The sequence below is a fragment of the Phocoena sinus genome, chromosome 16 (genome assembly GCF_008692025.1).
Source record: "Phocoena sinus isolate mPhoSin1 chromosome 16, mPhoSin1.pri, whole genome shotgun sequence".
NCBI lineage: Eukaryota > Metazoa > Chordata > Mammalia > Artiodactyla > Phocoenidae > Phocoena > Phocoena sinus.
In genome coordinates, this window is record NC_045778.1 from 78049532 (window position 1) to 78070198 (window position 20667).

The window sequence follows — 20667 nt, forward strand, 5'->3', positions numbered from 1 at the left end:
CGTTGGGGCGAGACATCGCCCTTGCTTTGTAAACATGTTTATCCGTGTTATAAAAACTGCTCTAAACTGTCAACAACAAATGTTCTGCAGTTGGCTGGAGTTGATTCAGAAAGCAGTTCTGCAAAGTGAGGGAAGGCAATGACTGTCCCAAACACCCCGGGGAGGTGCCCACCCCACAGCAGCTCCCCTCGCCTTTCACAGGAGGGATGATGTGAGCAGGTGAAGGGGAATGGGTGGTCTAGAGAGCGGCTTGCAAGGCAGTGATTCGCACTAAGACGTGTGTTGCTCACACACATGTGGAATCTTAAAAAAACAGTACCGGTGAACCTAGTGGCAGGGCAGGAATAAAGAGGTAGATGTAGAGAACGGACGTGAGGACACGGGGTGCGGGGGCGGGGGGAAGAGGAAACTGGGGCGAAGTGACAGAGTGGCATGGACATACATACACTACCAAATGTAAAATAGATAGCTAGTGGGAAGCAGCCGCATGGCACAGGGAGATCAGCTCGGTGCTCTGTGACCACCTAGAGGGGTGGGATAGGGAGGGTGGGAGGGAGACGCAAGAGGGAAGGGATATGGGGATGTATGTATATGTATGGCTGATTGGCTCTGTTATACAGCAGAAACTAACACGCCATTGTAAAGCAATTAAACTCCAATAAAGATGTTTAAAACAAAATGTGTGCTAAGTGTGGCACTATTTTAAGGTTAAAAAAAAAAATGCAGTTACCGTTGGAAATCTCATCTTTGTTCCCACACTGCTATCTGCCTTTTCATTTGACAAACTCTCTCCTCTCTGCGGTGTCCCTGGGCAGCTCTCCCAGGCCGAGAGAGCTGCGTCCACTTCCCTCCCACACCTCCGGGCCAATCTGGGATGTGGCCAGGCCGCAGTTTGGTTTTGAAAACTCGGTCAAGTGCAGATATGCTCTCCCCGCACAGCAGAGAACCCGATTTTTCTCAGGTTGCCTCGCTTTTCACGTCTTGTTTTGCACCCAATAGCTCCCCGCTCCAGGAGGTGTCCTCCTGCCTGTGCCCTGCCTGGCCCGAGGGGGACTGAGCCTTTTCTTGCTGGCCCAGGATCTTGGGCAGAAACGTCTCGGGATGGAGGTGATGACCAAGGAACAGTGTACCTCCAGCCCGGAGGCTGAGGACCCAGAGCGGTTTCTGGCTTTAGGACCTGATAGAATCACAGCGTGCTTCCTGGCCAGGGCGGAAGTAAAGGGCGGTCACTGAAGCGGACGTCGGCCCACGGGCTTCCAGCTGCTCGTCAGCTTTGTAGGCCGAGGCTGCCCTCTCCAAGTGGACCCTGAGACCCCATCCCATCCTCATTCCTTCCCAATTCCTTACCTCCAAGCTCTGACATGTGAGAGCCCAGCCTGGTTCTAGGGACCCAAAGAGGAAGCAGACGTGGACGCTCCCTCAGGGACCTCTAAACACACAGGGAATCTGGCTTATGGAAGAAACAGCTCTCCTCAAAAGGGAATACCCCGGCGGTCCAGTGGTTAGGACTCCGCACTTCCACTGTGGGGGGCCCAGGTTCAATCCCTGGTCAGGGAACTAAGATCTCACAAACCACGCGGCACAGCCAAAAAATAAAATTAAATTAAAATTAAAACAGAATCAGCGTGGTGTCCGTTTCAATCAGGGCCGAGATGTGGAAGTCAACTTGTCTAATACAGTCCAAGTGAAATCGGAACATCCTGAAATTCAATGCAGGCTGGAGCTGAACGGCCATGATGAACCTTGGTGTGTTCAGGGCTGAGGAAGAGGAGGAAGTAAAGCAAACCTGGACGACGGATGCAGATACACAACCACTCTTCTTCTGTGCTCATGGCAGGCATCACTAATTGATCCCAGCACTCTTGGCCTCAGAGTCCCTGTTGACCACAATGCCCTGAGGGCTGCCCTGCAAGGCTAGCTGACATCTGCTGGCCAAGCTTAATTAAGTGCGCTCAGCCTCCTCTTGGAATGGGTAAAGGAAGGTGAAAGTCAATGTTCCACACATTCCACCAATACTGTGAGCATGGGAAGAAGCGGGGAGACGTAGGGAGGCCCCCGGGGAAGGATGCAAGGTCCCCGCAGCCAGGAGCAGACCGCAGACCTCCTCAGTCACTCCGGGACAGCCCTCTGTTCTGCTGAGAAGGGTGGGCTTCTGCAGAGGAAGGGGAGAGGGACCCCAGAGTGGGGCTCGGCTCTGTGGCAGGTGCCTGGGTTTGCACCCACCCCCTCACAGCAAGGACCTCACCTGTACCTGGCACTGTTCCCGATGGCCTGTGACACCTGCCCCCTTCCCAATGTGACTCTTCTGCTCCCCCCGCCAAGAGGGGGGTCCACCTCCCCAGCCCCGGGCAATGTGCTGGCCTCATACTTCAGTCTGACTACACAGAGTGACAGAGGTGCTGCGGTACCTCTTCCAAGGCTGGGCCTCCGGGGTCAGCGTCACACCATCCAAATTCACACAGGAGCCTGAGACTAGCTGGGAGCTGGGAGGCACTGGGAGGAAGGACCCTGGGGCTGGGGCCCAGCCGTCCCAGCTGAGCTCAGCTGCCCAGAAGCCAGGAAGTTCCAGAGCGAGCGGCCACACAGCAATACCTAGCTGACGTGCCCAGCAAGGCAAGGCCAAGGCGGTGAGCCCACCTGTCCTCCACCAGCAGGGACCCATCGCCAGTGCTGCAGAACCCCCCCGAGGCCTGTCCCCAGGCCTTGCCAGGCCAGATCAAGGTGAGAGATCCCAGAGGGGATGGACTTCTGCAGGGTAGGTGCCCCAAGCAGGGGTCAAGCTGTGGACAGTTCAGTAATGATGAATTCACTGTCACAGGCATCCTTATGTCAGGGCTGGAGCCCCTCTCTCCTTCCCCCAGTGATGGGTTAGGCTGCTTCTTCCCCACGGCACTCGCAAGGGCCCTTCTCCAAGGCCTGGCCAACTGTGGTTTCAGGATTCTGGTGTGGCCTTTTGAAACAGCTCTCTCCTCACTTTCCTGAATGAACCCCCAGCTCTTCTCCCCTGGAACATCCTAGAAGCCCTATCTGATGCTGAATCATACGGCCTGGGCACTGGGAGTTTCGTGTCAGTCTCTCCCTCTCTGGAAGGAAGTTTTCTATTCTTCGCTCCGCACGTAGGGCACCAAGGCCTGGGAAGGTGACAGGGTTCCTGAGGCGCCCGAGGGGTGGGCACAGGCCACCCACCTGGCCACAGCTAACCTGAGCTCTGCAGTGCCAACACACCCAGCCACCTAGAACCTTGTCCAGCAGGAAACTTTCACTCGACCCTGACTGAGCGTTAGCCCCAAGTCAAGTACTAGAAAAACAGCGGGATTAAAGGTTGAAGACAGGACAACCTGGCTTAAAACTAGCACTGGGGAATAAAAAGGAGTGAAATATTTTTTTAACGGAAGTGCAGATGGCCGTGCCATCACTGTGTGTATCAGCAACTACTGGCACATCTCGTTTCATTGCACTTTGCAGGTACCACGTTGTTGTTGTTGTTTTTTTTTTAAAAACAAACTGAAGGTTTGTGGTAACCCCGTGTTGAGTAAGTCTACTGTCACCATCTCCTGCATATTTTTAAATTAAGGTGCGAACACTGTTTTTAAAGACAACACTGTTGCACACTTTACAGACTACAGTGTGAACATAACTTGTATACGCACCGGGAAACCAAGAAGTTCGTATAACTTGCTTTATTTGCGACATTTGCTGTATCGTGGTGGTCTGGAGCAGAACCCAAGTTATCTCTTAAGTATTCCTGTGCGGGCACTGCCCACAGGCCCCCGTGATGAGTGTTACAGCCAGGTAGGAAGGAGGCCCAGCGGTCACTGCACACGCAGCCCTCTCCTCACTACGACTATCGCAACTTGAATGCTACTTGGTCTTCGGAAGCCGGGCTCCTCTACTCAGCTGTGAATATACTAATCACCACCACACTGGCACGTTGAGTGAATGGTATAGGCGTTTGAGTTATACGTCTCAACAAAGCTATTAAGAAAGAACACAAGTGTGGGGAAATGTGGCCTCACCAGGCCCTCTGAGCACCCAGGGGCTGGGCTGTTGGGGGTGACCCAGGCTAAGGGGGCTCCCGGAAGGCTGGGTGTGCTCCATGGGGGCAAGGGCCGGGGGGCAGCTGGTTTGAAGCCACTCCTCAGCCCTGATTTTAGTGTTCTCTGCAAAAGCAGCTGGAGGCTCGGTCCACAGATGGCTACAGAGTGCCCTGACAAGTAGATTAGTTTCTTAAATACAACATGGATCTTAATGAGTCACGGCCTCCAAGTGAGATGCTCTCAGGCCATGTAGCTCAGGTAAGAGCTGGGCAGAGAGCCGGCCGAGCAGGCAGCTGGCTCCCGGGCTCCCAAGAACCCAGGCCGCTGCCCCCTCCCCACTCAAGGCTTGCTGGGTGAACACTGCTAACCCGGTGTGCACGCATGAGGTGTCTCCTTTAAGCAGAGGTCTAGACTTGTGGGACGCACATCATCTAGTTAAAAAAAAAAAAAAAAGTACAACTTCTGTACCTCCAGAAAGACAAGCATTTGTTGTACTTTAACTGACTCCTTAGAGCTGCCCAGGGAAACTGTCCCGGCAGCCTGAACGGTGCAGGGTCCGTACCATACCGGGGAACCGGAACAGAGAAAAGTGAGCGATACTTCTCCTTTGCCCAGCAGAGCTTAAAAACAAAACCAGAACCCTTTATCACTTGATTAAACCCATTCTCTTAGACACTCGCACGCTGGCCGGGCGGGCTTGCCTGGAGCCCACATGCCCCCCGTGCTGCGCTGGATGCGCCCTTTCCAGGGTGGCTCCTGGTCGTCAGTGTTTGGGCTCCTTCACCCTCCCGAGTCCCAAGGGAGCCTCTTGTGTTCCTGGTGAACCCCTCTGCCCTGAAGAAGCGCCTGATGTTGTCTGGAAAGCTGGTGCTTCCCACTGGGGGCAGGGCAAACAGCACCCACTCAGACCAGGTTCTTTCCCTCCCAATTGACCGAGACAGAAAGAACCATGCAGGGCGTCACCGAAAAGCAAATACGCCGCCAAGGAACACATTTCAAAGCAGCTGAGGACGCTCGGCCCTGCTTCTACTTTGGGGGAAATGTGATATGTGGTCTGCTTTCCCTCAAAGGCCCAGCCTCACATGGGTGGCCCTGCAGAACCGGAAGAGGGATAAAGGGACGTGGCCTGGGTGCAAGGGCTGGAGGCTCTGGGCTTGGGGAACAGCAGATCCCCAGGTGCGAGGACCCACTGGCTTCCCGTCCAGGTGAGGCCACACCTCTGCATGCTTCTCAACACAGGGGGACAGTCCCTGGAGGGGCAAGTGACCGCTAGCTTATGCCTGGGGCGGGGGACAACCTTGGCTGCCCCTTCTGGCCGGGAGCACACATGCTCTGCACCTCCTTTCCAACAAACAGCTCCGATGGAATCCCCTGGCGCTCATTCTCTTACGGGACTGCCCTGTCTCCACCGGGACTGCCAGGAGTCAGAAGGCACCCCAGTGGCCTGTGCCTTCCCCAGGCCCTCCTTCCTTATGGCAGCTCCTCCGAGCCTGTCCAAGAGAGGAGCCTCAGGACCTCGCCCTAGACCACAGCTAATAGGCCATGAACCTCTCAAGGGCAAAAGGGGAGCGGGGGGGGGGCTCCCAGGCCACTCGCTGACAGGATCCTCAACGTTGTGTGTCTCCGTGTTCCTCAAGGGCACTGACCCGAAGATAGGGCTCAGCCAGCCAAGCTCACCCACTGCTCCTTGGTCAGGGCCCACCTTTACCCCCAGCCACTGGCCACCAGCGCCACAGCAGGAGGCGGAGACTGGCTGTGAGGTGGGCATCCAGGGTCTGCCCTTCCCCCGTGGTGGCGGCTCCACTCTGGTTCCAGCTTACGAGCCAGGAACCCTGAGATTCTGAACTCTAGGGCGGCTTTCCAAGTCCTGAGCTGCTCTGGAGCTCGCTGGAGAGACCCCCTCCCCCGCACCGTGGCTCAGCGTCACCTACAGATTAAAACAGGTCTCTGCAGCCCAGGGGTCCCTCCACCACAGTAATCAGACCAGAATGAACAGGGACGTGCCTGGGAGCTGGGAAACACCTGAGACCAGCCTCAAGTTGTAAAGTAGTAAGTCACGCAGCCGGCACCGCTGCCCTCAGACATTTTTCCTTAATTGACTTGCAATCTTTCATTGCATCAATAAAATCACCTACACACCCCCAAACCCGCCCACGCAGGCAACCCAAGGTTTGGGTAGCTGGGAGACGGCAAGCAGGTATGAGGACACTGTCCACGGGGCACCAGGGAAGAGACAAAGCCCCTCCACCCTCCACTCATTCCTCCCAAGCTGAGACGTGCCCAGGGCCCACCCCAAGTCCCTCTGGTCTGCTGCTTGCCCCTGGAGCCCTCAGAACCATGGAGACGGGAAGGCTACATCCAGGCAAGTCAAAGCCCCCACAGGGGGAAAGTGACCCATGAGCACACGGCCCCTCCCCCAGCCACTCTCGGGGACACATACTCACTTTGTAAAGTCCTAAGACCCAGCTACACCCAGCGGCCCGGCTGATAAGAAACCTGGTCCAGAAGATGTCAGCTTGGCCCTTGACGTCTGCTCTGCCCCTAAAGGGATTAAGCCAGGACTCCATGTGCCTTCCAGGACCGTCCTTACGAGGAGCAACCCGGAGGTGGCCTCTGGCCAGGCAGGGCTTGCTGAGGCCCTGGAGCCTCAGGGCCTCGGGGCTGGATGAGCTCGGAGGACTGAGCTTTGACCAGCTCTGGGCCATGTGGACAAGACAGGGCCGGGGCCCAGGTGACCCACAGCTGTTCGGTGTCGTGGGCCTCTCAAACCCAGTCACCACCTTAGATGGAGGGAGGACACGGTCTGTCCCTTCTAAACAGTAACTGCAGAGACGGTCGGGCCATCAGGCCTCGTCGGAGGACAGACCTCCTCACAGCAGCATCTTGCTAGAAAACACCCGCAGTGTGTAGCGAGTTACCATGTTTGTTTCCTTGAGGTTTCAATCAGCCTGGGGAAAAACCCGGTCCACGCCCTTCGCCACAAGTGCTGGGCAATCTCGCTAGGCCTGCGCGCAGAGCCCTGCCCAGACAGCCTCCTCCGCCACCTTCTTCCGTTACTGAGCAGAGATTCATTTAACAATTAGCTCATTAACGGTGCCGGATGCCAGGGCATCGCGGTGGGAGACCATCCTCGTGAGTGTGTGGCCAACACCAAAGGAAAAGCCACCCATGCTGGCACCGCTGGGTCGCTGTCTCCTCTCGGAAGAGGAGACGGTGCTTTGCCGCCCTGAGAGCATCGTCCCGGATGGGGGAGCAATCGCTGGTTCTCTTATCAACGCCAAACTCAGCAGCAACTCCAAGGGCCACACGCGAGGCACACAAAGTCTGTTCTCCACCCATAGCCTCCCCCAAGCGGGAGGTGTTCAGAAATCCGCGCCCTGCCTGGAGCCCCGACACTGGCTGGGGAAGCCGAGCAGCCCAGACCGGTGTCTCCCCCTGGCCGGGGGCTGAGAAGGGGATGGGCTGAGCCTCTGAGCCTCGGGGACTTCCAGGAAGGCCTTGCCCACGGCATAGGGACCGCCAGCGGAGGCCACTGGGTATTTCACTTGAGTTATTTCTCAAGTTCTAAAAATGTGTCCATGGCAACAACAGAAGGGGACGTTTAAGACAAATAAAGTGAAATAAAGATGAGAAAAGAACAAACGGATGCCAGGAGTCTGGCAGGCGCAGGTGCTGCAGCCCACACGCCGGCCTGGGTGCCACCAGCTTGCCTGTGATGGGCTCACGCCGGGCTGGTGGGACCAGTGGAGGCTGCAGTCAACCCACTAACAGCATAAGTCACCTGCCCCAACCCCTCTCCAGGTGAGCATTTGGAGGGGCCTGGCACCCAGCAGGTGGGCTTCAGCACTGTCGGGACAGACTGGGGCCAGGGAACCCCTTGGAGGGGGTCCCAACCAAGCCGAGGACACCCCACTCTTCTTGGTGCCTGGAAGGGCCCTTCCTTCCAAAGCACAGGAAGCAGCAGTGGACAACGCTGGCCCTCCAGGCTCGCCGGGCCCACAGCACACGCGTCACTAGGAGAGCAGGTAGGCCTACGCGTGCTCCACGCCCCGAGCCCTCCTGGGCTGCTGCCTCTCTGATTGGCTAGCCACCTGGAATCAGATGGACCGACTCCACCAGGGCCCCTAAGGAACAGACAAGATGCCCTTCTCCCTAAAGGCCACTGGAAGAGCCTAGCAGACTCAGGCTTATTTTTCTAACTGTACTGCCTGGACCAAGGGCCCATAAGAACAAAATACCGCCCTGCTTCTTAGCTATGGCAGCCACCAAGGCCGGGATGGAGACGGAAGAAGCGCAAGGCTTTCAGATAACTTAGTTTTTCCTGTGGCTCTAAAACCCAAAAGGAAAGTGACTCTTAAGGACCCTTTAACAGGCTTGCTGTCCGGCAGGCCAGAGGCCAAGCGTGCTGCCCTTAGGCCCCAGAGCAGCCAGGAAGCTAATTCTCCCAAGTGCAACAGCTGGTTGGACGTCCCCGCCCTGCTCTTTTCCTCTATAACTTTATGTCTAAAGCGATCCAGGCTCAAAGCCCAGTACATAGGAAAACACTAGAACCCATCACGAAGTCATATTTATTCCTTCAAATATAAAGCATTTAATAGACAACTCCCCAGCAGAAAAGCCGGTTAGGTTGAGAGGTGAGCTTTAAGCACCGTAGATGGAGGGGGAAGGGACCGGCTCAGGCTGGGCTGCTGGCGAGAGCATTCAGCTCCCCAGGCAGAGCCCCCTCAACTGAGAAGAATCGCCACTTCCCTGTGGACTTGGCAATGCCCACCGAGGGCTGGGCCAAGGAAGCAACAGACACCCTGGAAAGGCAGTCAGCTGTCTGCTGCAGGAGAAGCCCAGCCAGGCCCCAAGCCTGCACCCGTGAGCTTATCAACTTCGACTGGATAAGGCCCTGGTAAAAAAATTTAACAAAATTTTTAGATGAGATGCAGGAAGTTGTCACAAGGTAGTAGAGCCTGCGAATGGGAGGGTGTAGGTTGAGGCATGATGGGGAGGGAACACTGCACATCTATAGCGGATGCTGAATCTTTGGACATGTTGTTGAGGGCGGGAGAAATTCAGCTCGTGATTGCTCAGAAAAAGGATTTTTTTGAGCAAAGGGCTCATTGGTCCCATCTTAGGAGCAATGTGAATCTTTCAAGAGATCTCATTTCCCTCTTTACTTTGATTGCTAGGAAGCTCAGAGTGAAATTCTCACCTGTCCTTGTGCACAGGACTGCAGAGAGTGCTGAGCTCTGGCCTTACCACCCAGCTTCATCTTTTTCTGTTCTTATTTTTCCATCCACTCAGTTTTACCCTTGTGTGTGTTAGAGCTCTTCCTGATAGCCAGGCTTAAATCCTCTTAGGACCAAAGAACATTTTACATTCCATTTAATCACACAGAAGAATTAATTTCCTTGACTCTCCCAGAGGGCAGCACAGTACAGAGGAAAGGGGCTTGGCTCTGCAACAGAACAGCGTGGATCCAAGTGCAGTCCTGCAGGGCACCAGCTAGGGACAGGCAAGCACCAGCAGGTGCCCCTGGGGCCACACAAGCACTGAGCTTACCCATGTGCAAAGCCTGGGCCAGCCCATGGGATGTGGTCCTCAGAGCTCTCTGGGGGGGTAAGTAGGTCCATCTTCCCAATGTCACACTTGGGGAAGTGAGCCTCAGAGCACCTTGGGACTCCTACTCTGGAATCACCCTCTTCACTTCCTCTTGCTGACATGGACCCTGGTTTCCAGCATGGGCTGGTGTCCCCCGCCCTTCCCTGACTTCATACCACTGCTGAATTTCCCATGCTGTCCTAACGTGCTGTGCTTAGTGGTTCATCATGACACAGCGACCAAGCACAAGTTTGGAGTCAGACAGGCTGGCCCCAAATCCCTGTCCTGCTGTGTGACCTGGGGAAGAGTGCTAACCTCTCTGAGCCTCAGAATTTTCATCTTGAAAGGGGAAATGCCTACAGTCTTCCTGGGAATTCAGATGAGATAACTGTGGTCAAATGCTGCAGAATGGTGACATTTACTCTTATTTATTGGGCTGGTTAAGCCCTAGATGCACTCAAGGCTGGCTTCTCCAGCCCCAGTCCTGGTAGAGAGCAAGAGGCGTATCAGGGGCAACTTGGGGCCAGGGGCTCCCTCTGAGCCCTGCGGGGGGCGACCTTTTCCTACCAAGCCAGTATCGGGAGGACTCGCTCCCCGTCGACCTCACCAGCACTGCACACAGCTGCGCTGGGAACACAGGCATCAGAGTGAGTTCGGGCTCTCCTCCCGTCCCCGGGAGCACAGCCCAGAGACCTCATTTACTAGTACAAACTCTGCACCAGAGTTTTCTCACCCAGCTCTCCCACGTTTAAACAAGAAGCTGTTCCGCTCACATTTGCAAACTCTTCCTGGGATCAGTTCTCAACCGCACTCAGATCGCATCCCCAGGAACCGCCCACCCTCTCAGTGGGGACGAGTGTTTACAGGTTTGATTTTATGCTCTCCTAACAATTTGGCAAAGGGTGTTTTATTCATACGCTGAGCACCACTGTTTGGCTAAATTTAACTGCCATGTACCTTCCTGTTCCTTGAGCAGGAGGGAGCAAGTAAAAGTCCACAGTCTTGGGTTTTTTCCCCCCTTTCCATGAAAAACAACTAAAAAAGTCCTTTGTGGAAGCCAGCCTCAGAACAGAGGTGGGTAAAACGCACCCAGCAGTACATTAACTTAAGTGCCTTTAGCTTCTATATTGCTAACAAGGGCTAACCAGTTACGGATTAAAGCATTATTTACCTTTCCTAAACTTAAAAAAACCCACGTACTAACTAGCAAAGAGCCGATCAAATAGCTTCAGAATTCTTGCCTTGTGTAATCTTAGGGACAAGAAATAGCTTCCAAACACCTGAGAATCTTCCATGTTAGCACATGTTGGTTTTTCTCTTTTAAAAACGGTGTTGGGACCACTGAGTATCCATGGGCAGCAGAACGCGGTGGGACCCCGACCTTACTCCAGATTAAAGTCGACTCAGGATGGTTCAAAAGGACCTAAATGTAAGAGCTAACACTACACAAAACTCTTAGCAAGAAAACTGAGGCACAAATCTTCATGATCGTGGATGACGACACCAAAACCACAGCAACCAGCGGGGAAAAAAAACTAAACTGGACTTCACGATAATGAAAACTTCTGTGCTTCAAGGACAATATCAAGAAAGTAGAAAGACAACTGCAGAATGGGAGAAAATATTTGCCAATCAGGTGTCTGATACCAAAAGCCAGTGAGGACTCCGGATTTTGCTTCCTGGGCCCCATGGCCCACCCAGGTCCACCCAGTAGAATGTAAGTTAGAGAAGCCCAGTGTCCAGTGGACACTGGACACTCAAGGGCAAGGGTCATGTGAAGAAGTAATGTGGCGAAGGGGTCTGTTGCCTTTGCCTTTTCTTGGGCAGATAAATGCACCGAGGCTCGCCCCACCTCGCCCCACACAAGGGCCCAGGCACTTGTGTCCCCTGGAAAATCTAACTGGCACCGTGGACGAGACTGCCCCCTCTCCTAAGCATTTCAGAGAGGCAATCATCCCCGGAGGGGTTTGGGGTTGGAAAGAGATACTAATACACAGAACTGTTACCTAGAGACCAATGTCACATCCGACAGTCCACTTCCTGAAGGCGGAGGCCAGTGCGGCCCCGCTCTCTATTACTCAGAGCCACTCTGTAAAACTGGGAGACCAAACGCCCATCTAGAGATGAGAGGGCATGGCTGGCCTGTGCCGGGCAACTTGTGCTGCTCAGGCCACACGAAGAGGGTCTGGTGACAGGAGCTTGGGCAGAGCTGGCCGGTGTCCAGCAACAGTCTTAGCCCCATCTTCCTCTGAGAGAACACAGATCAGTTCCTGTAAACTAACTCGCAGGAAAGCACAGCAAGGAATAGCTTCATTAACCACCTCCTCTGCGTCTCACATCACATTAGGCAGAAAACCTACGAAGACCTCAGAGCCTCCGAGTGGCCGGGAGCCCATTTCACCCGTAAGGGGCGGGGTATTCCCAGATTATTAGGCAGAGAACTGGGGTCCAAACCCAAGTCCCCACAGATCACACTCCTTGTACGATCACTGATACACACCCCTGCCGAGGGGGTCTGAGCCATCAGGGTTAGGGGTGGGGTGCCACAGAAGAGGCGAATTGACAGAAGGGGCCAGATACCCAGTTCTGTGAAAGGCCCGTTAAGCTTTTCTGTGACTCAGGCCTGGCAGTGTGGCCCTCTGCCCTGGCACAGATAGCAGCTGGGACGCCTCCAGGCCACCAGGCCACAGCTTACCTAGACGCTGTCCTCCACGGACAGGACCAAGTCCACACCCAAAAGGTCAGAGCAGGCTACTTTGAGGGACAGATCGCTGTGGGATAAGCCCAGAGTCTCTGAGCCGAGTGCGCCAAAGCCAGAGTCCTGCCTCCCGGCCTGAGAAGTAACCAAGGAACAATGACAGTGATAAAAGCACCACTTTCAAAGCTGGCCCAGCAAAGGGGGGCACCCTGAGTGAGGAAGGGAAGAAGCGTGAACCAAGCAAAGGGCGACCTTGGACTCTAAACCCGCACCCAGAGGCCAGCCCGAAAGACCCTCCAAGTGCAAAAGCAAACCAGAAGCCTGTCGATTTTATCGACCTTGGACTTATTTCAGGTGTTTTACTTGGAATGGCCTAGCTGTCAGCACCTTGGAAGTACGTGGCTCCTTCCCGGGCTCCATCTGGAAGGGAGACTGCTGCGGAGAGGGGCCCCGGCCAGAGGAGGCGGCGAGTCCTGCTGGGTGACCCTGGATGAGTCCCCTGCCAGCTCCACGTGGCTAGGATTTCCTGACCGTGGAGGTACATCACTCTTCAAGAAAGCCCGTTCCAGGGAGTCATTGGGCAACAGCCAGGACCGCGACAGCCTTCTCGGGCTACACCTACACGTACAACCACCCTCGGGCTGGTTTGGGCAGCGTCCTCTCCCTTAGCCCCACCACAACGCTTGCAGTTTGACGGTCATTCTGGAGTTTGAGCTCTGCCCTCAGCCTCCCCTGCCAGTGCACTCACGCTCCTCGGGGATGCTTCCCCGAGTGCTGCAGGCTCCCCACGTGTGTCCCTATCCTGGCCCTTGTTTCACACTGCAGTAACTGTTCTTTTATGTATTAACTGGGCGGAGGGTGGGGGGATGCACCTGAAGCCCAGGCTGGGGTGCATCCACTTGTGAGCACCAAACATCTGACCCCAAGCCCAGAACACGGCAGGGGCTGGAGCAGTGCTGAGGGGACCGGCCCCCAGGGGTCTGTGCTCAGGAACCCTGCCCTGGACCGCAGCCCGGGAGAGGTCTACTTCCTTTACACATCTCCCTGGGCAGGCTGCAGGATCCTGACAACGAAGAGCTGGTGTCACCATCCCGTTGCTCTGCAGGGCCAGCTCAGGGGCACGGTCCCCACATACTGACAGGCAGGGGGGTTTGGCTGAGCCCACCCTTCTTGGGCGGGCTCTGCTTTGGGGGTGGGGAATGGGTGTGATCAGGTGGCTTGGCGGGAGGGTGTCTTTGGGGCCTCATGGTGGCCTCCTCCAGGCTGATGGTTTGAGGGTCATGACCCTCAGAACCAGTGAATCCTCTGGACCCCATTCCCCAGCACAGATCTTCATTGCAGAGGGACCTTCAAAACCAAAGGCAAGGACACAGGCGGAATCACCAGGCGTGTGTGGGCCTGACAGGAACAATCTTCCATTCTGATTCTGATGGGACTTCCTACCCAGGAGACCCGGCATGCACTCCCACGGTGCTGGAAACCAGTGCCAAGATATCAGTATCACATCCAACACTGCCACGCAAGTGACCAGCTCTGGTGACAGATAACACTGTGACACCACCAGCCTCTCTCCCACACCCCCAGTATAAATGGGCTGCAGACACCCCTGTCCTGTCCTGTCCTGAAGGGTCTTTGGGCAGTGCCCCCGGCAACTAGATGGGGGTCACGGATGCACTTAATCGAGAAAAATGCCTGGAGGGAAACTGAAAAGGGCCAGAAAGAGAGCGGGCTGGGGCTGCATCTCTCACGTTGGAAGCTCTGAGGCCCCTGCAGCCCGTGTGTGGCGCTGTATTCGTGGAGGACAAAACCGTGAAGATGGCTGCAGCACTGCTGTTCACGCCATGCACCCGGCTGCACCCGGCATAGGGGGGACTCGGGCGACGGCAAATCCTTGGCCGAGGTCGACACCATGTGACATGGGGGGGAGGGGCATCGCTGGGTTAGAGCCGCTGCCAGAAGGTTCCGCAGCTTGTGCCCCAGTCGAGCAGGTCAGTGTGTAAACGACAGCAGGTCCACTGGGTACCGATACTCCCGTGGGTCTGACATGCGGCCCCACTCATCCCGCATCACGGGGGCTGGGGGCTGCCCTGGGGCCCGTCCTCACCTGGTCACCCTCCACTGCCCGGTCCATGGACTAGCAAACAGGAGCCTGGTATTTACAGCAACAAAGCCAACCAAGATGAAGCAGGTAGTTCATGGACCGAGAAAAGCAAATATAAATTAAAATATCTACTCCAGGATGTGTTGTACAACACAGGGAATATAGCCAATATTTTGTAATAACTGTAAACGGAAAGTCACTTTTAAAAATGTACAAAAGATGAAAAAAATTAAAATACCCAAAGCATATAAAAATAAAACCAAGCACTTAAAAACAAACAACCCACCCACTGCAAACACTCAGCTCACCACTCCACAGGGAGAGAGGAGATAAGCCCAACTCCTGGCATCCCCTGCCCCTCCAGATCAGAGGGAAACACGTGAGTTAAGCGTAAACCAGAATGAAGATTTATTCATGCTGGTTGTGCCGCAAATGTCCAAGGCGGCTCGATCTGGATTTAAAGATCGCAGTCTCCCGTTTCAGCTCAGCAGCCGCAGCGGTAGGGCTGCCCCTGTGAGCTTCAGGTTTCTAGACCCGAGGTCTGCAGTGGTTTCCTTAACCGTGAATGTTATGGACTGTAGGTTCCGACAGATCCCAATCTGGCTATTGACTTCATGAAATCTGCCACACAAAATGCCATGTATCCAGGCTCAAAGCTCCCGGGGAAGCCAAGCTCCTACCCCGGTCACTGACACACTGTTTTCGGGGGAGGGCTATGATGACACACTGAACGTTCGAGAAGGAATGAGAGGAACCACTGCTACGGGACACATCATCTGACAGAGAAATTTTTTTGCTGGCAGACTTCCGACTGCAGACTTCTTGGCACTGGCTTGCTGCCATGCAAATGAAACAAAAATCAATATCCCTCGGTCTGCAAAACCGTGTGTTAACAATCACAGTCCAAACAACTTAAATAAGGCCCCTCACCCCCGTACCCAAATAACAGCGACTGTTTTTGTTAGAAGGCAGTGCAAAATAAACAGAAAAAGAGAAGAAAGAAGGCAATTTAACAGGTCCTCCTTAAGCAAAACCTTTCCGGGACTTCAGTGTGGAGATAATCTTTCTGTGATTATGACCAAACCCTCCCGTTGCTTAGCAACACATAATTAAGGAATATGTTTTCAGATCCGCTTTGCAAGCCCAGCCATTATCAGATGAAATTACTGAAGCAACAAATGTCATCGCCATGCAAATTAGTTGGTTGCAAAGAAAGAATGTTTGACTGTGAAGGGGAAGACACAGGGCCTGGGAAATACTGTCTGACTTTCCTCCTGTCACACACTGATTAAAAAAAAAAAAAAGTCAAATAAATTTTATGGTAAGATTTAAAAAGAAAATCCACACATGAGACAAAACCACAATCTACAGGGAGAGACAACAGAAAAATCCAACCAGCGTCCCTTTGGAAATAAGAAAGAAACGTGTGCGGAGGTCGGCATGTAAAGCAACAGCCATTTCGGTCTGTGAGTCGCCAAATCATCAGCGGCTTCACCAATGTAACAGATAACCCTAATGCAGTATCTCAGAGCTGCAGGAGCGGGCTCCCAGCCCCCACCCATGGCTATTTTCAAAGGGGTATTTTCAAAAAGGTACATCTCATTTTTACCACGATTTTCGTCCCACCATCTCCACCCTATAATACTAGTTATTCAGGAAAAAAAAAAATTCATTTAAAAAAGATTCAGTTTTCTAAACTATGTTGGGGAGGACGGGGGAAAGAAAGGAAGAAAGCTGATTTACAGCTTAAATGGCCAGGAAGGATTCCAGAGTCGAAATAAAAATTCTTAAGTGTTGCTCAGAGGATGCCCACCTGGAACTTTATCCAGACGCCCAGGGAAACACATGCATTCAATCACACTCGACTCATGTTTTGAAGAGAACAGCTAGGATCCTTCTCTCTTTCCTCAACTTGGAAATATATTCTTCCCTACAAGTCAGCAGAATTCCCAACCGCGTTTTCCAATATGTGAGGCTAAGTCTGTTTCTGAAACAGGGAGTTCTAAGGGATTTCAACATCTTGCTCTGTTTAACACACAGTTCTGGAAGCACACCCGTTTTTAGCTCTGCAGCCATTAACTCTACCTCTGATACCGTGTAGACCCTTCAGAGGTGCATTTCCATGCTATAATGCACTTCTAACGGCAAGTGAACGATGAACGATTTATGGGAGGTGGTGGACAAATATCCCACCTTCTCCAAAGCCACTGAATGTGAACTGGAGAAACTGCCCCCGCTCGTGAGCTGAGGGTTTCATCCTGGTCTGAACGATTTCTGGGTTTCTCCCATAAACACAGTTGTGTTTCCTTTACTGTAAAGGGAAATGCACAAATCAGCTCGAGCTCAACTAGAGAAAAGGGGAGGCAATGCCATCCCAGTGGGTCAGCCTGAACCACAAATCTCTTTCACCCAAGAGAACGCTCGCCGCCTGGCGAGCTGGCCGTGGCGCCCGGTTCGGCGGAGTGTGTGTGTAAGCGAGAGCAAGTCCAAGGGAGGGGTGGTCTCTCCGGGCTTGGCCAGAGAGCCACAGGAACACGAGGACCTACTGTCCCGTGCTCAAATCTCTGCCCCCACTGTCCCCTCCATGACCCAAATGAGGAAAGGCAGGCAGGGGGTGCATTACTTGGTTCTGGTGCAAGCATGGTGGACACGATGATGGGGGCCCCCGTCCGCCGGGCCACCTTCTGGTAGGGTGAGTGGGGCGTGTGGAGGCTCTGGCTGGCCGGCAGCAGGGTGGAGGGCTCCGGGGGGAGGTTGGGCTTCCGCAGGAGCTGGGGGCTGCTGTGGGAGCTAGGCAGGGGAGACGCCACCGCCCCACGCTCCCGCTTCAGCAGCTCCATGGGCACCGTGTACGCTGTGGAGTAGGCAGTTCTGGGGCCCGGGTTAGTCAAGGCCACCCCGGCCTGCGGGGGGTACGTAGGGCCCAGCCGCGCTGTCAGGGCGCAAGGGGTGGGAGAGCTGTACCCAGAGTTGGAGGGAAGGTGGGGGACTTGGGCGCCCACGCCCGGGGCAGAGTAGGTAGCCGCGGTCTCCAGGAGATGCTGGGATGGCGCGCTGGAGGGGCGGCGAGTGGGATCTGCAGCTTGCGGGGAGGTCGCCTGCAGGGGCCCCGCCGGCTGGGGCCGCAGGGCCGAGGCGTCCAGACCAGACAAGTCACCGTGGAGCTCGCTTCGGTGGCTCAAGCTGCTGGAGCGCATCCGGGGCAGGGAGCCTCCCCGGCCCTGCCTGCGCAGCTGCATCTCCGTCCTGCAGCTGCTGGCCAGACGGCTCAGGACGCGGGCCTGGCCCAGGTTGGGCGCCACACACTTGATGTCTGCATCCTCCATCGTGGACAGGACGGCTGGGGAGTCGAAGCCCTGCTGCAGCAGGGCCACCAGCGTGGCCTCGGCCACGCCCTCCGCCCTCAGGAAGGCCAGGAACTCGGGCATCACACTCCTCTTGCTGCCACCGGGCCCCCGGTAGGCGGACAGGTCGGCCTCGCAATTCTCGTAAGGCGTCCTGTGGTAGACGCTTTCCCGGGCAGGTCCGTAGCCTCGGTTCAGGGCGCCCGGGGCTGTTCCCAGGCTGGCATCGGAAGCAGCAGCCGCTCCAGGGTCCACGACCAGGCACGTGGGGGCCGCCTGCCTGGCAGCGGTGGCGGAATCCATAGGCCTCTCGCCCACATCGCTGTAGACCTGGCTGGCAGGGTAGGCGGGCGCCTCCGCCCCAAACCTGCTGTCGGCCAGCTCCCCCGAGTACCGCGCAGGCAATGGGGCCTCGCTCTGCGATCGCTGTCCCTGAGGGATCATTTTACCTCCGGGATCCCGGTACAGGTGACCGGTGTCCTGCAGGACAGGGGCCCGGCCTTGCACTGGCTCCCATGTCATCCTGCTGCCCAGCGCTCCATAACCGGGCAGCAGCTGGCCAGCTCCCGGGTCGTGATGGTGCTGAGGCTCTCTGGGGGCCCGGGCGGCTCCGGCCGGGTCGCTGTAGTAATCCCGCGGCAGCAGGGCCCTGCGAGCTGACATCACCGCCCGCCTGCTGTCGTAAAAGGCAAAGTCGGGAACAGAGCTCTTCCTTCCGGCCACCGAGTTGTAGAAGGCCTCCCGGTAGCGGCAGGGCTCGGTGGCCCCGGGCATGGTGACATCCTGCAGCCCAGGGTTCGGCCGCTCGTACCAAGGTCCCTCTCCGCCTCTGTCCGTCAGGGAGCTTCTCCTCCCCAGAGCCTCAGCGATCTCCCAGGGGCCCTCGTACCACCCGGCAGCATCCCAGCTCTGAGATCGACCGATATTTATATGCCTGCTGGGAACCGGCATTGGAAAAAAAAAAATGACTACGGCCAAGGCAGAGGAGGAAGCCTTTCTTTACGAATCTTCAATTACATACATCAAACCCAGACCCGGCTGTATTCTATCCCTTCCAAGACAGCAGGAACAACCAACTGTGGGTTTTCTATTTCAAAGTACGGCCTAAATTATTAATCCTCCGAAACCTTAGTAGACAAAACACAACACTCACGGTAACTCTGCCTCACTCTCCAATGGTAGCGCCAGAGGTCTTTTCTTTACGGCTCAGTCCCAGAAAGGAGGCTGCATCCAGCCCGCCGGGCCCCCCTCCCGGCTGGTGCGCTCACATGGACCTCGGCTCTCTCAGCGTGCGGATTAGGAGCTAAATAAAACCCCGAAAGCTTTTGTTCCATGTGACATCTCGTTAGACTGATGAAACCGGCTGTGGGCTCCAACCAGGCCTCTCGACCCGCAACTGGGACTTATTTTCACACTGAAGCTCCGGCTTATCTCCCCCGTCCTCACCAGGGCACTTTTTGGACGAGTACTCCCTCCCCCTCCCGAAGGTGCCCCCACCGCCGCCTCTGATCGCCTAACAGTGACAGGAGGAAAATAGAAAAAGACTGCTTTAATGTCGATTCACTCTTAATCTACCCTGATGAAATGTTAATCCATTGCACACGGCTGAGAACAAATTAAATGTGAGCAGGCAGGCGGGGTAAAAGGAAAATGTCTTGCACAGTTCTAGAGCATGAGATTCCCCAAGAGGTGGGTCAGGTCTGCAGCCCGATGCTTTGCCAATATTGAAATCTGGCTCTGAGATGACTCTGGTTACGAATCAAACGAGTTATTACATTGCTCAAGTCCAAATGGATTCTTTACCGTATTATCATAAAACACGGATCCTTTCATACTGCCCAGAAAAACAACAACGGTGACAGAAAAACAACCCATGCGTGTAATCTAGAATTTATCATTGTAAGACTGCAACAGAGGTCAACAACTAGACCCCAACATTATGAAGCAAAGCTGGGAGGGAGGAGTGTCTTCGTTTAAATCTGTCTGCAAGGAAAGCAGAATTCTAGCAAGCTTGGCCTGGCTCAGATCTCGGGGATCATTTTCCATGTTCCCATAGATTAAGATTTTACATGGTCCTCCGGGGACTTTAGGTGCAATAATGCAAAGAACAGCAGTTATTTAGATAAAGGAAAGCTCCACACAGGAGCATTAAAATATTTTCTTAAACATACAGGCAGGTTCCCGAGAAGCACCACCACAGACTGGACCGGGATCTTCCAACTGCAGGTTCCACGACAAAGAATTCACGACGAAAACAAAAGCTGGGAATCGTGAGGCCACAAGGGCTGTGTGTGGTTAGAACGTTAAAAAATGGGACAATTTGCATATTTGCAGCCATTAAACTTGAGTGTTTCGTCTTCACCCATACGTCCCTCAACCTAAGATGCAACTAGAATCTTTAGCTAAAGAGAATTAACTGTTTAAAAAAGAAAAAAATTTTTTTGAATGAGCAATACTGAAAATTTACTGTGAAGAGGAAAGTGGGTAGAAATCCATTTCTGGGAACTAGAGGCACACGGTAACACAAGACAGTTTAAAAGGGCAGTGCCCCCTCATCCTGAGCAGTACACATATTAAACTTTGGGACAAGCTCTGTTTAAACCAATGTTACTCCCCAAAGAGCACTGGTCCCCAAAAGCCAGAGCTCTGTGACCCCCAACTGACTACTGAGGAAATGGCCCAGGCGCTGCCTGGGGACACAGCACAGGGACCCCAGTCTGCTGCTTGAACACAAACCATGGCCTCTATTTCTGACCCAAAAATGCCAATAGGGCCTCAAGTGAACTGGGAAAAAGCCCTGGCAGATGGCAAAGAGACTCAAATCCTCCCCCAGTCCCCTCCGTCTCCTAGGATGCATGACAGGAAAAAAAGAGAAAAATGAACGAGCCACACTGCAAA

At 54.6% G+C, this 20667-nt stretch overlaps 1 protein-coding gene across 7 annotated transcripts in view; it reads right to left on the reverse strand.

The window, feature by feature from the left end:
• The window catches only part of CTBP2 (C-terminal binding protein 2), a 165151-nt gene that overhangs the window by 20655 nt on the left and 123829 nt on the right, over window positions 1-20667 (reverse strand). Inside the window, exon 1 of one of the 7 annotated variants that reach the window (XM_032607314.1) lies at window positions 17049-18720. The exons of the other annotated variants lie outside the window; for them this stretch is intronic. Coding sequence (XP_032463205.1) covers window positions 17049-18720 — 1672 coding nt within the window. Of the gene's footprint in view, window positions 1-17048; window positions 18721-20667 lie in introns of those variants that run through there. 7 annotated transcript variants of the gene reach the window in all.